Source organism: Chiloscyllium plagiosum, chromosome 32 (assembly GCF_004010195.1).
Source record: "Chiloscyllium plagiosum isolate BGI_BamShark_2017 chromosome 32, ASM401019v2, whole genome shotgun sequence".
Taxonomy (NCBI): Eukaryota; Metazoa; Chordata; class Chondrichthyes; order Orectolobiformes; family Hemiscylliidae; genus Chiloscyllium; species Chiloscyllium plagiosum.
In genome coordinates, this window is record NC_057741.1 from 35,197,210 (window position 1) to 35,210,988 (window position 13,779).

General features: G+C 43.2%; 1 protein-coding gene across 3 annotated transcripts in view; it reads right to left on the reverse strand.

Annotated features, from left to right (window-relative positions):
- The window catches only part of LOC122539497 (hematopoietic prostaglandin D synthase-like), a 32,144-nt gene extending 24,311 nt beyond the window's left edge, over nt 1-7,833 (reverse strand). For 2 of the 3 annotated variants that reach the window (XR_006309109.1, XM_043674408.1), the window contains exons 1-2: nt 7,544-7,828; nt 2,896-3,036 (exon numbers count right to left, since the gene is read on the reverse strand). Coding sequence is in view for 2 of the 3 variants with exons in the window: in XM_043674408.1 (XP_043530343.1) it covers nt 2,896-3,028 (133 nt within the window). In the remaining variant the exon portion in view is untranslated. Of the gene's footprint in view, nt 1-2,895; nt 3,037-7,543 lie in introns of all 3 variants that reach the window. The other variant, XM_043674409.1, reaches the window with a different exon arrangement.
- Between the last annotated feature and the right edge of the window lie 5,946 nt (nt 7,834-13,779).

Here is a 13,779-nt window from a genome sequence, read left to right on the forward strand (position 1 = left end):
AGGACAGCACTTGACAACAGTGATAGGATTGGACAGAGTCAGCATGGATTTATGAAAGGGAAATTGTGCATGACAAATCTACTGGAATTTTTTGAGGATGTAACTAGTAAAGTTGCTGAGGGGAAGCCAGTGGATATATTTTAGTTGGACTTTCAAAAGGTTTTCAATGAGGTCCCACAGAAGATATTGACATGTAATATTAATGCACATGAGATTGGGCTTGTGCACTGACATGGATGGAGAACTGGTTGGCAGACAGGAAACAATGAATAGGAGTAAAAGGATAATTTTCCAAGTGGGAGCCTGTGACTAGTGGGGTACCACAGGGTTCAGTGCTTGCACCCCAGCTTTTCCTTATATGCATTAATGATTCAGATAGAGTGAACTAAATGTAATGAATCCACATTTGCAGATGACACAATGTTAGGTGGGAGGTGAACAGTGGGGGAGATACAGAGACTTTTCATTGTGATTTGGACAGGTTGAATGAGTGGCAAATGCATGGTAGATGAAGTCTAATGAGGATAAATGTGAGATAATCCACTTCAGTAGCAAAAACAGAAAAACAGACCTTTCTCTGAATGGCAATACATTGGGAAAAGAGGGAGGTGCAGGGAGATCTAGGTTCCCTTATACACCAATTGCTGAAAGTAAGCGTGCAGGTGTAGCAGGCGGTGAAGAAAGTAAATGGCATGTGGGCCTTCGTAGCGAGAGGATTCGAGTACAGGAGCTGGGATGTCTTGCTGCCGTTGTCCAGGACTTTGTTGAGACCTGGAGTATTTTATGCAGTTTTGGTCTCCTTATCTGAGGAAGCATGTTCTGGCAATGCAGAGAGTGCAACAAAGGTTTATCAGACTGATTCCTAAGATGGCAGGACTGATGTATGAGGAAAGTTTGGATTGGTTCAGACTATATTCAGGTAGGCAGAAGTGAGGACTGCAGATACTGGAAACCAGAGTTTAGATGCACCACCACTCTGATCTAAACTCTAGGACTATATTCACTGAAGTTTAGAAGAATGCTCATCGAAACCTGAAAAATTCTAACAGGACTAAACAGGGTAAACACAAGAAGGATGTTCCTGATAACTGAGGAATCCAGAACCATGGGTTGCAGTTTAAGGAAATGGGATAGGCCATTTAAGACTAAGATGGTTGGAAATTTCTTCACCCAGACAGGGTGAGCCTGTGGAATTGTCTGTCAGAAAATGTTTTAAGTCAAACCTTTGAATGTTTCAGCAAGAACTTGACAATGGTGATAGGATTGGATAGTTACATACAGTTGACAACGGTGATAAGGAGTTAGATACAATTCTTACAGCTAAAGGGTTCAAAGGGTATAGGGAGAAAGTGGGAACAGGGCACTCAGTTGGATGATCAGCCATGATCATGTTGAATGGTGGAGCTGGCTCAAAGGGCTGAATGGCCTCCTCTTGCTCCTATATTCTATGTTTAAATGTTTTAAAATAGACCACTTCGTCCAACTGACCCATACCATCATTTATTGTTCACATCAGCCTCTGTGATCCTCTCAATCTATCCTCCTTTTTCTTTTCCTCCCCATTCAATTACTTACTCCCTTAAAACATCTTGTTTGAAGCCTTCTGTGGATTTAATGATGATCTTTTAATTCAGAAGTCAAATCTCTAGTCTAATTTGATAGACTACTCAGAACATCCAGCACACAAAGAGACATTCAGCCCATCTAGCCTCTGCTGGTATTTATCCTTCATATATTCCATTGCATTTACCATGCCTTTCCAATCTATTCTTTTTAATCACAGGATGTAGGCATCACTGGCATGTGGGCATTCCTGAAGAAGGGCTCATGCCCGAAACGTCGATTCTCCTGCTCCTTGGATGCTGCCTGACCTGCTGCGCTTTTCCAGCAACACATTTTCATCACTGGCTTGGCCAACACTTATTGCTCATGGGTTACATGGATTAATAGTCTAGTGATAATACCACTAGGCCATCACTTACCCGGATCTAGTTTTCATTTGAAAGCATATAAGGTATTAATCTTATAAATTTTCCATTGAAGCGCATTTGATTTGACTTGATTATTGTCACATGTACCCAAGTGCAGAGAACAGTTTTGTTTTGCGTGCAATTCAGCAGAATGGGATTATTCTAACCAATTACAGTGTAATTTCTCTTCATTCCCACTTGTCTATTAGTAACTACCTTACATGTAGGGCCCCTAAATGTTTTGGTTTTTCCACATGTGGAAACACTCTCCATGTCTACTCTATCCAATGCATTCATAGTTTTACCTGTGTCAATTCCATGTCTTCTCAAATGAAAAGTATTGGAATGTACCTTTAGTGATGGAAATTCTTGCTGAAACCCATAGGTAAACCAACAGAGCACAAGAGCGCATATCGTGTGAGGAAAGATGTTAATGTTGGGCCATTTCAGTTTCCCAGCATTAATTTCCCTTTAATTGTTTAGCTGGCGCAGAGTTCAAAACTTATTTGCTGTTTGGCCTTGCCAACTGATTAATTCAAAGCACATTCCTACCATCAAACAACTATTTAGATTAGATTAGATTACAGTGTGGAAACAGGCCCTTCGGCCCAACAAGTCCACACCGACCCGCCGAAGCGAAACCCACCCATACCCCTACATTTACCCCTTACCTAACACTACGGGCAATTTAGTATGGCCAATTCACCTAACCTGCACATCTTTGGACTGTGGGAGGAAACCGGAGCACCCGGAGGAAATCCACGCAGACACTCCATGCAGGGCAGATCAGAATTGCACAGCATGATCCAAATTTAATTTCCATTTATGGGATGAGACAAGACAGTGAGAGAAACCAGAAAAGGAAATTAAAAATGACTTATTGTTCCAAAGTTTGCAAATGTTCTTTGCAAACAGTGCTACTTACATTGTTTTACATCGGGCCAATCCATTATGTCCACAGTGTTGTCTTCGTAGTTTATTCCACTGTATGCAAAAATATAACGAGCAGTCTCAGCTCTCCCTCGTATTTTAAAGTAGGTCAACTTGTAGTTTGGCATGTTTCAACCTGTCAGGATCAAGCACAACACAAGTTTCTCTGTAAACATGTTGTAATCTTGCGCATGAACACTGGATTAAAAAGCATTGCAGAAACAGATTGAGGTGCATTCTCAGGATCCTATAATTGGTTGAGTCAAATTTTTGTCAAGACGTTTGATTACAGCCCAGAAGCAGAAAAATATAACTTTTTTGCTGGCAGAGAGGATTGCTGGACTTTAATTAATTGCAAGCCAAAGATCAAATTCTTACTTTCCAATACCTCTATGCTCTCTCCTTCTCTCAGCGACCTCCTCAGCAATCTTCTGAAATTTGGCTCCTTCAGTATTCCCAGTTTTCCTCACTTCCCACTTCATGCTTTCAGTTTGACTAATTTCTGCAGTTCTGCCCCTAAACCTCTCCTTCTGCTTCTTTGTCATAGAGTCAGAGAGATGTACAGTGCGCAAACAGACCCTTCGGTCCAACCCATCCATGCCAACCAGATATCCCAACCCAATCTAGTCCCACCTGCCAGCACCTGGCAACTGTACTAGCCCCCAGTACTTCCTCTGGCAGCTCATTCCATACAGTACCACCCTCTGCGTGTAAAGGTTGCCCCTTAGGTCTCATTTATATTTTTCCCCTCTCACCCTAAACCTATGCCCTCAACCAGGGAAAAGACTTTGTCTATTTATCCTATTCATGCCCCTCATAATTTTATAAACCACTATAAGGTCACCCCTCTGCCTCCGACGCTCCAGGGAAAACAGGCCTAGCCTATTCAACCTCTCCCTATAGCTTAAATCCTCCAACCCTGGCAACATCCTTGGAAATTCTTTTGAGACTGTTCTCAAAATCTACAGATTTTCTGGTCATACATCCTAGTATGGCCTCACGTAGCTCAATGCCAAATATCTGACTGATATTGATGTCTATAAAGCACTTAGAGGAGTTTTATTACATTAAATGTGATACAGTACATAATTGGTTAATTGTGACAGATGATTGTATCACTGATGCAGGCAGGGACATGATAGGAATCTTGCCAAACTGCAATATTAGGCCGGTTCATTGTTATCCATTTTTCTCTTTCTGGATCAGTACCTTTCAATCTTCAGAGACACAGGATGTGCAAAATGAGTGCTTCCTCCATGCTCTTCTATCCAAGAATTTTCTGGAAAATATATTTCCTTTAAAGTTTTGACTGAGGTACACGTTTGAATTGTATGAAACTAATGCTGTCCTAATAAAAGTTTGCTGAGGACAATCACAACTTCCCTGACCGCAGGAGCTAAAAGGATTACATTATGAGCACAGTTTGCCCCTTTGATCCCTGGAGTACTCTTGTTACTGTATTAGACGTGAAGAATTTCAAATATACTGGGAAAATATTCATTCACCCTGATTTTTGGACATGGGGCCATTGCTGCACCCATTCAGATCGAGTTTTTCCAGATTAGATTACACTACAATGTGGAAACAGGCCCTTCAGCCCAACAAGTCCACACCGACCCGCCGAAGCGCAACCCACCCATACCCCTACATTTACCCCTTACCTAACACTACGGGCAATTTAGCATGGCCAATTCACCTGACCTGCACATCTTTGGACTGTGGGAGGAAACCAGAGCACCCGGAGGAAACCCACGCAGACACGGGGAGAACGTGCAAACTCCACACAGTCAGTCGCCTGAGGCGGGAATTGAACCCGGGTCTCTGGCGCTGCGAGGCAGCAGTGCTAACCACTGTGCCACCGTGCCGCCCGAGTTGGCTAGGACATGGTGTTTGTCATCCAGTCGGACTTGAATAATTTCAGTACAACTTTCTGCAGTTTCATTGCTGACTTTCTCTTCTCAGTGCAACTAGCAAGTTCCTTACCAAGCATCTAGTACAGACAATCTGCTTCATTTTTATTACGTAAAAACAGGAAGTTAGATGAAAATTGCTGTGACAAAACTTCTTCCAAATTGAATGCTGGAGCATAATTTGCAATCCTAACAGACAAAGGCTACAGAAGCATTGTCCCTGGTGCTTCTATGCCTGTTTCATCCATGTATGGGCAGTTGATCTATCTCCTGTCATCCCTGTGACCTGCATTCTATGGTCAATGTGTCTCCAAAATCCATCCACCCTGCAATATTTAAGCAGCATCTGGATGAGCACTTAAAATGCCAGGGCATAGTAAGCTATAGGAGAAAGTGAGGACTGCAAATGCTGGAGAGTCAGAGTTTAAAAGTGTGGTGCTGGAAAAGCACAGCAGGTCAGGCAGCACCTGAGGAGCAGCAGGGTTGATGTTTTGGGCATAAACCCTTCATCATTCCTGACGTGTAAAAAAGTTGCCCATCAGGTTCCCTTTTATTCCTTCCCCTCTAACCTTTAACTGATGTCCTCTAGTTCTCCATTCCCAACCCTGGGAAAAAGACTGAGTGCATTCACCCTATGCACGCCTCTCAAGATCTTATACACTTAGAGTCATAGAGATGTACTTCTGGAAGATTCCTTCTCAGTCTCCTACACTATAAAGAAAACAGTCCTAGCTTGTCCAGCCTCTCCCTATAACTTAGTCCCTTGATTCCTGGCAATATCCTTGTAAAGTTCTTCTGCATGTTTTCCAGTTTAGTAACATCCTTCCTATACCAAGGTGACCAAAGCTGAATAAAATACTCCAAGTACGCCCCCACGAATGTCCTGTACAACTGCTACATAACTTCCCAACCTCTATACTCGATGTCCTGACTGACGAAGGTCAGTGTGCCAAAAGCTTTCTTCAATTCCCGCCTCAGGCGACTGACTGTGTGGAGTTTGCACGTTCTCCCCGTGTCTACCTGTGACTATACTTTCAGAGAACTGTGCACCTGAACTCAAAGATTCCTCTGTTCTATTACACTCCTTAAGACACTACCATTCATCAAGAAATTCCTACCTTGATTTGACTTTCCAAAATGCAAGACCTCACACTTATCTATATTAAATTCTATTTGCCATTTCTTGGCCCACTTCCCCAGCTGGTCAAGGTCCTGCTGCAATTTCTGATAACCTTCTTTACTTTCCACGATACTGCCTATCTTAGTATCATCTGCAAACTTACTAATCGTACCTTGTACATTCCCATCCAAATTATTAGCACTGACCCCGTGACACTCCACTAGTTACAGGCCTCCAGTCGCACAAGCATCCTTCCACTATTATCCTCTGCTTCCTACCATCAAGCCAATTGTGTATCCAATTTGCCAGTTCCCCTCAGATTCCATGTGATCTAACCTTCTCGAGGAGCCTACCATGTGGAACCTTATCAGATGAATCCTTGTTTGGAAAGGGGATTAAGGGTTACGGGGAGAAGGCAAGAGAATTGGGTTTGAGAAACATATCAGCCATGATCAATGGGCTGAATGGCCTAATTCAGTTCTTTCATCTTATAGTCTTATATTGGATGACTAGCATGTATACGATAGGCCAAAGGATCCTTTTGTAACATGCTGTTTTTTAAAAAATGTATTAATATTATCTCAAAACTGTCTCCTCTGAAAGGGATACAAACAGTATTAACTGGAAATTTGAGCTAAGCCATTCAGGGACCATTTAATCAAAAAGGACTGTTAACCTGATCTCTGTCCACCACCTGAAAGGTTGGGGGGAGGGGGCTCAATTAAAATTTTCTAAATGGACACTTTGTGTAAAGAATTATGGAATAAAGGTGGGGTTCGTACATAGACCAGCTATGATTCTCCCCTCACATAGTCTGGGCAGTGGGCAGAGACCAGCTATGATTCTCCCCTCACACAGTCTGGGCAGTGGGCAGAGACCAGCTATAATTCTCCCCTCACACAGTCTGGGCAGTGGGCAGATGCTGAAGAGCCTCCTTTTGCTCCTCGGTTCCAGAGCCAAAGTGGTTCCAGTCAAAAACAGCAAAAGCCACAGAGATTAATGCCACCCCGCCCCCCGCTTGGTAAAGAGTCAGAGATAACAGCACGGAAACAGACCAGCCAAGAGTTAATGGGAGTTAAAAATCACACACCAGGTAATAGTTCAACAGGTTTATTAGGAAGTACTAGCTTTCTTGCGCTGTTCTTTCTTCAGGTAACTAGTTCTTCACCTGGTTTGGATTGTAACCTGGTGTTTGTGTGATTTTTAACTTTGCCCCCCCCCCCCCCCCAGTCCAACACCGGCATCTCCACATCAAAAGTTAATGATAGAGTTTTCAGCTCCACAGAACAGAAGCAACGAGTAGTTGCATGGGTGGTATTTTTTAATACTGATTCCTCCAGCAAAGGACATATCCTCTTGCGGGGGGGATGGGTCGGAGGTGGGGGGGGGGGGGAGTGAAGATTACGTTCAGAGAACTGCTTTCTGGACATTAACAGGGAAAACAAGAATTGCGACTGTTGTGTCACCTTGAGAACACGGACCAGAGCTGCTCTGCAGTTGGAACATCTGGCTTCTGTTCAGAAAACTCAACCGTTACAAATTTCGCCCCCTCCCCACAACCTCACATGAACACAATTCCCCAACGGGATAATGCTGTAAAGTGGCTGACCTACCTGGATTTTCAATGCACCTGAAATGTCTCCTTTAACCGAAATGGTCCTGCAGTTAGGAGTCAGGATGAGATTTTCCTGGCGGGGAATGCGGTTGAATGATGTGGAATACAGATCAGCTCCCACCACCCTTTAAATCCTCTTTGCACCATCCGCCCAGCGCGGTTGTTCCCAAAGTTGGAGGGGCGGAGCACGGAGCAAATTCGTGGAAACGGAACACACCAGCAGAGCAATTTCAACGGAGCTTTAAAGTGACGCAATGGTAATACCCCCACCCCTGGACCGGGAGCGCTGGGTCCAAGCTCTAGCAGCAAGTGTGTCATCATCGCTGAACAAGTTGATTCGGAAACACAGGTTACTAAAACTTTAAAGTGATGATGTTTCAAATAATGAGAGTGAGGAAAGATGTTCAGTTTAAAACTCAGCTTGTGATGCACCTGAAACCATTCGAGTTACAGAAGGTCGTTCGGCCCATCGTGTTTGGCCTGGTACTTTGAATGGCCATTCAACTTAGAGTCATTGAGATGTACAGCCCAGAAACAGACCCTACTGTCAACTCGTCTATACCGACCAGATACCCTAACCTATTCTCGTCCATTTGCGAGCACTTGGCCCATATCCCTCTAAACCATTCCTATTCACATACCTTCCATATGCCTTTTAAATGTTGTAATTGTACCAGCCTCCACCACTTCCTCTGGCAGCTCATTCCATACACACTCCACCCTCTGTGTGAAAACGTTGCCCCTTAGGTCCCTTTTATATGTTTCCCCTCTCACCCTAAACCTATGCCCTCTAGTTCTGGACTCCCCGACTCCAGGGAAAAGTCCTTGTCTATCTGCCCTATCCATGCCCCTTTTGATTTTATAAACCTCTATAAGGTCACCCCTCAGCCTCCAATGCTCCAGGGAAAACAGCCCCAGCCTATTCAGCCTCTCCCTGTAGCTCAAATCTTCCAACCCTAGCAACATGCTTGTAAATCTTTTCTGAACCCTTAATTGTATACTCTCTGTATGAATAAAAGTCCCTGGTATTTAAAGTTGATTCCTAATCTACAACATTCCCAGGTGCCAAAGTATCCGAATACTACCGGACACCATATCCATTTATTCTGGATTTATTTGATTGAGTACAGTTTCATATGTTTATCAGTGCACAGGCTAAGGTGACAAATGTTCATTTAGTATCTTAAAAAGTGGCATTTGGAGTTACACAAGTATGCATTAAAACTGTGAGATTTGAAGGCATTGCCTAATTAATTCCTTTGCACAGCCTGGTCCTAAAGCAGGGATTTTCTCCCAGTTGCCATGGGAATCAGTCCCAGCAGCTCAATTATTTTCAGTCTACATTTCTGACTTAACAAAGAGGCCAACTTTAGTGCAGCCAAATATCTGACAATAAGGAGGTTGGTAAGAAACCAAGTTGGGGAACGACACTGAGAGTAGAATTTAAATAAAGCAAAGAATCGCGAATGTTGGCAATCTGAAACAAAGACTGAAATTACAGGCGAAACTCCAGCTTGCCTGGCAGCATCTGTGAAGAGAACCAGAATTAATGTTTCGTGTGCAGTGACCCTTCATCAGAACAGATAGCAGCAAGGAAAAGATGGTATTAATGCTGAAGATGAGGTCAGGGATGTGGTGTGGGGAGGGGATTGTGGGGGCTGGGCAGGGAGAGAGATAAGCGGGTAATTGGAGATGAAGCTCAGGGAAGGAGAGAGAGACGTGGAAGGGTTGGCAGACAAGTTTCACAACTCCATTCTCCCGCTTCCTCCCTGTAACCCTTGATCCCCTTGATACTCAAGAACCAGCTGTGTCTGGAGATTACTTAGAATCATAGAATCCCTAAAGTGTGGAAGCAGGCTGTTTGGCCTGTTGAGTCCACATCAACCCTCTGAAGAGCATCCCACCCAGAATTAACATAGGTTAAACATGAGGGTTATACTGTGGTCGGACACTCCCATGGTGTACAAGGAATAGCAACTACAATCAAGGCAGATATCACAGATTTCTCAGTAACCTCCCCCCAAATGTTAATGTCATGGTGGGTTATGCAAACTCACTAAACTTCTCTCGAGATTACAGGTTTTTACTAAAGCAGAAGTTCTCATTCAAGAGAGATTATGTCATCCGTTCTCTCAATGTCTGGCCCTGTTTTATTTATTCATTCACAGGATATGGCCAGGCCAGCATTTATTACCCATCCCTATTGCCCTTAGGGAAGTTTAGAGTCAACTATAGGTCTGGAGTCACACATAAGCCAGACTGGGTAAGGAAGACAGTTTCCTTCCCTACAGGACATTATTGAATCAAATAGGCTTTTCCAACAACTTACAATTGTCATCATTAGACTCATAGTTCCAGACTTTTCTAATAAAATAGTTTCTAGTTCTATCAGGGTGGTGCTGGAGGGTTGCTTTTCAGGCTGGAGGCCTGTGACCAGTGACCATAAGGATCAGTGCTGGGTCCATCGCTTTTCATCATTTATATAAATGATTTGGAGGTGGACATAGGAGATATTAGATTAGATTACTTACAGTGTGGAAACAGGCCCTTCGGCCCAACAAGTCCACACCGCCGAAGCGCCACCCACCCATACCCTTACGTTTACCCCTTACCTAACACTACGGGCAATTTAGCATGGCCAATTCACCTGACCTGCACATCTTTGTGACTGTGGGAGGAAACCGGAGCACCCGGAGGAAACCCACGCAGACACAGGGAGAACGTGCAAACTCCACACAGTTAGTCGCCTGAGGTGGGAATTGAACCCGGGTCTCTGGCGCTGTGAGGCAGCAGTGCTAACCACTGTGCCACCGTGCCGCCCATAAATGGTGAGTAAGTTTGCAGACGACACCAAAGTTGGTGATGTAGTGGACAGCAAAGAAGATTACCTCAGAGTACAATGGGATCTTGATCAGATGGAGTTTAATTTAGATACATGTGAGGTGTTGCATTTTGGAAAGGCAAATCAGGGCAGGACTTATATACTTAATGGTAAGATCCTGAGGAGTGTTGCTTAACAAAGAAACCTTGGAGTGCAGGTTCATAGTTCCTTGAAAGTGGAGTCGCAGGTAGATAGGATAGGATAGGAAGGTGTTTGGTATGCTTTCCTTTGTTGGTCAGAGCATTGAATATAGAAGTTGGGAGGTTATGTTGTGGCCGTACAGGACATTGTTTCAGCTACCATTGGAATATTGTGTGCAATTGTAGTCTCCCTGTTATGGAAAGGATGTTGTGAAACTTGAAAGGGCTCAGAAAAGATTAACAAGGACGTTGTCCGGGTTGGAGGGTTTGAGCTATAGGGAGAGGCTGAATAGTCTGGGGCTATTTTCCTTAGAGCACCAGAGGCTGAAGGGTGACCTTATAGAGGTTTACAAAAGCATGAGTAGCATGGATAGTGTAAATAGGTCTTTTCCCTGGGTGAGGGAGTCCAGAACTAGAGGGCATAGGTTTAAGATAAGGGGGGAAAGAATGAAAAGGGACCTAAGGGGCAACTATTTCACGCAGAGGGTGGTATGGAATGAGCTGCTAGAAGATGTGGTGGAGGCTGGTACAATTACAATATTTAAAAGGTGTCTGGATGGATATATGAATAGGAAGGGTTTAGAGGGATATGGGCCAAATGCTGATGAGAATAGATTAATTTAGGATATCTGGTCAGCATAGATGAGTTGGACTGAAGGGTCTGTTTCTGTGCTGTACACCGCTATGACTGTATCTGCCATGGCAGGATTCAAATCCAGGTCCCCAGAATTTCTAGATTAGTAATCTGGTGATAATTAGGGCATCATCTCCCTATTTCTGAATTCTTCTCCCAAAACAGAGTCAGGAACCTTCTGAGTTTTACACATCCCTACTCTTGGAGTTCTAACTCCTGCCCCTAACTGTTTATTAATTCCTAGAGCTTCTCCCTGAGTTTATTCTAACTGTACCGAGCCAACCACTAGTTCTTGATTCCATTCCTTGCAGGACCGCTAAAGATCAGCTCTCCTAACAATGCTGTGATAGCTTTGATATCCCAGTCCCATGTTCCCAACCATACCCTGAGTTCATCTGCCTTACCAGCCAGGCCTCTTGCATTGAAATAAGTGCAGTTTAATTTGAAGTGTAATCTGTCTTTCTTAAACAGGTCACCTGTACTCCAGAAGAGATTCTAATGATCCAAAAATGTGAATCCTTCTGCCCTGCTCCAGCTCCTCAATCATACATTCATCTGCATCAGCCTCCTATTTCTACTCTCACTAGCACTTGGCAGTAGGAGTTCTTTTGTTCTTATACCACACTATTAGAATAATTGTCATGCTTGAAAAAAAATACGTAAGAGAAGTTGTCTTTACAGTTAGTATGTGAGGTTCCCATTGTATTCATCAGGCAAAACCTTGAACCTTGAAGTGATTTTAAGTTAAAGAGTAAAAATGCAGCTGATTAGAAAGTTTGATTGCTCTTGTATGGAGTCAGCTAGCTTTAATGTGTAAATGGTTTGACCTTCCTAACATACACAACAATTAGGTTTCAAGGAGAGGTGATGGCCTAATGACATTATTGCTGGACTATTAATCCAGAAACTCAAGGTAATGTTCTGGGATCTTGGGTTCAAATCCTGCCATGGAAAATGGTGAATTGGAATAAAAGGGAAAAATTGTGAGTCTAATGATGACCATGAATTGATTGTTTGGAAAAAAAACCCATCCAGTTCACTAATGTCCTTTAGGGAAAGAAGCTGCCACCCTTGTGTAATCTGGCCTACATGTGACTCCAAACCTTGAGGACTGTGGTTGCTGCTTATCTGCCTCTGAGTAGTTAAGGATGGCAATAAATGCTGATGGAGCCAGCAACACCCTCATCCCATGAATGAATTAAAAGTAAATAATGGAGCCAATTGAAAAAGAGAGAGAGAGAAATAAACTGAGCAAAAACATTTGCAGGAGGATAGTGTAAAGCATTATTTTTATTAAGAAGCCTAGCAATAACCTATCTAAATAGTTATTATATGTACATTAGATCTGACACATTCATTTGACTTCTGTAACTCAATAGGATGGAGAATACAGTTAAACTAGTTGGCTTAATGGAACATATGTATAATAATAATTGTGACAGTCAGTCAGTCATTAAGCACGTGAGAGACCTTTATATCTCAAAATCACCTAAAATGATGTTAAAGAGGCTGTTACTCTGATTCTTTGGACATTGTACCTGGTTGAAACTTTATTGCTGGAACAGCACAGCAGGTCAGGCAGCATCCAGGGAACAGGAGATTCGACGTTTCGGGCACAGGCCCTTCTTCAGGAAATGAAGATTCCTGAAGAAGGGCCTGTGCCCGAAACGTCGAATCTCCTGTTCCCTGGATGCTGCCTGACCTGCTGTGCTGTTCCAGCAATAAAGTTTCAACTTTGATCTCCAGCATCTGCAGACCTCACTTTCTCCACATTGTACCTGGGAATCATTTACATGGATTCTGAAACGCTTCCAAATATAACAGTGATGGAGGGGTATTAAAGTGTGCTGCTATTCTTCTTACTAATTTGGGTTACAAAAGTTAAAATTGATGGGAAATTCCTCCTTCCGTTCAAGAAAATACAGTGAATTTCTTCCACATACACCGGAGGGAGTTAATTAACTACTTTTATTCACTCATGGGATGTGGGCATCACTGCCTGGGCCAGCATTTAATGCCCATCCCTAGTTGCCATTGAGAAGGTGGTAGTGAGCTGCCTTCTTGAACTGCTGCTGTAGATAGACCCACAATGCCATAACGGAGGCAAGTCTAGATCTTCAGTCTTATACACTTCCAGCTAATCCATGAAAGACTGGAGATTTCAGAATGGAAAGGGAGAGGACCATGCCTATATTTCAAGTTCTCAATTTGAATTCAGAACATCAATAAAAAACAGTTGGCAGAGCATCTCTGTAAAAGGGCTAAAGGAAATAACCTTCTCGACAGCAATTTCCCATTTTTCTATCTCAGATTTTACAGTTTTTAATCCCTGCTGACAGACAGGAAAAGACAAAAAACTGAGAGAAGTTCTCCCACTGAAAGGTGAAAGGTGAGAAAAGGCATTGTACTGATTTTTTTCTCTTTATTCTTTAATAGGATGAAGGCATCACTGGCTAGGCAGCATTTATTGCCCATCCCTAACTGGCCAGAGGGCAGTTGAGAGTCAACCAGTTTGTTGTGGGTCTGGAGTCACATGTAGGCTAGACCAACTGAAGATGGCAGTTTCCTTTCTAAAGGAT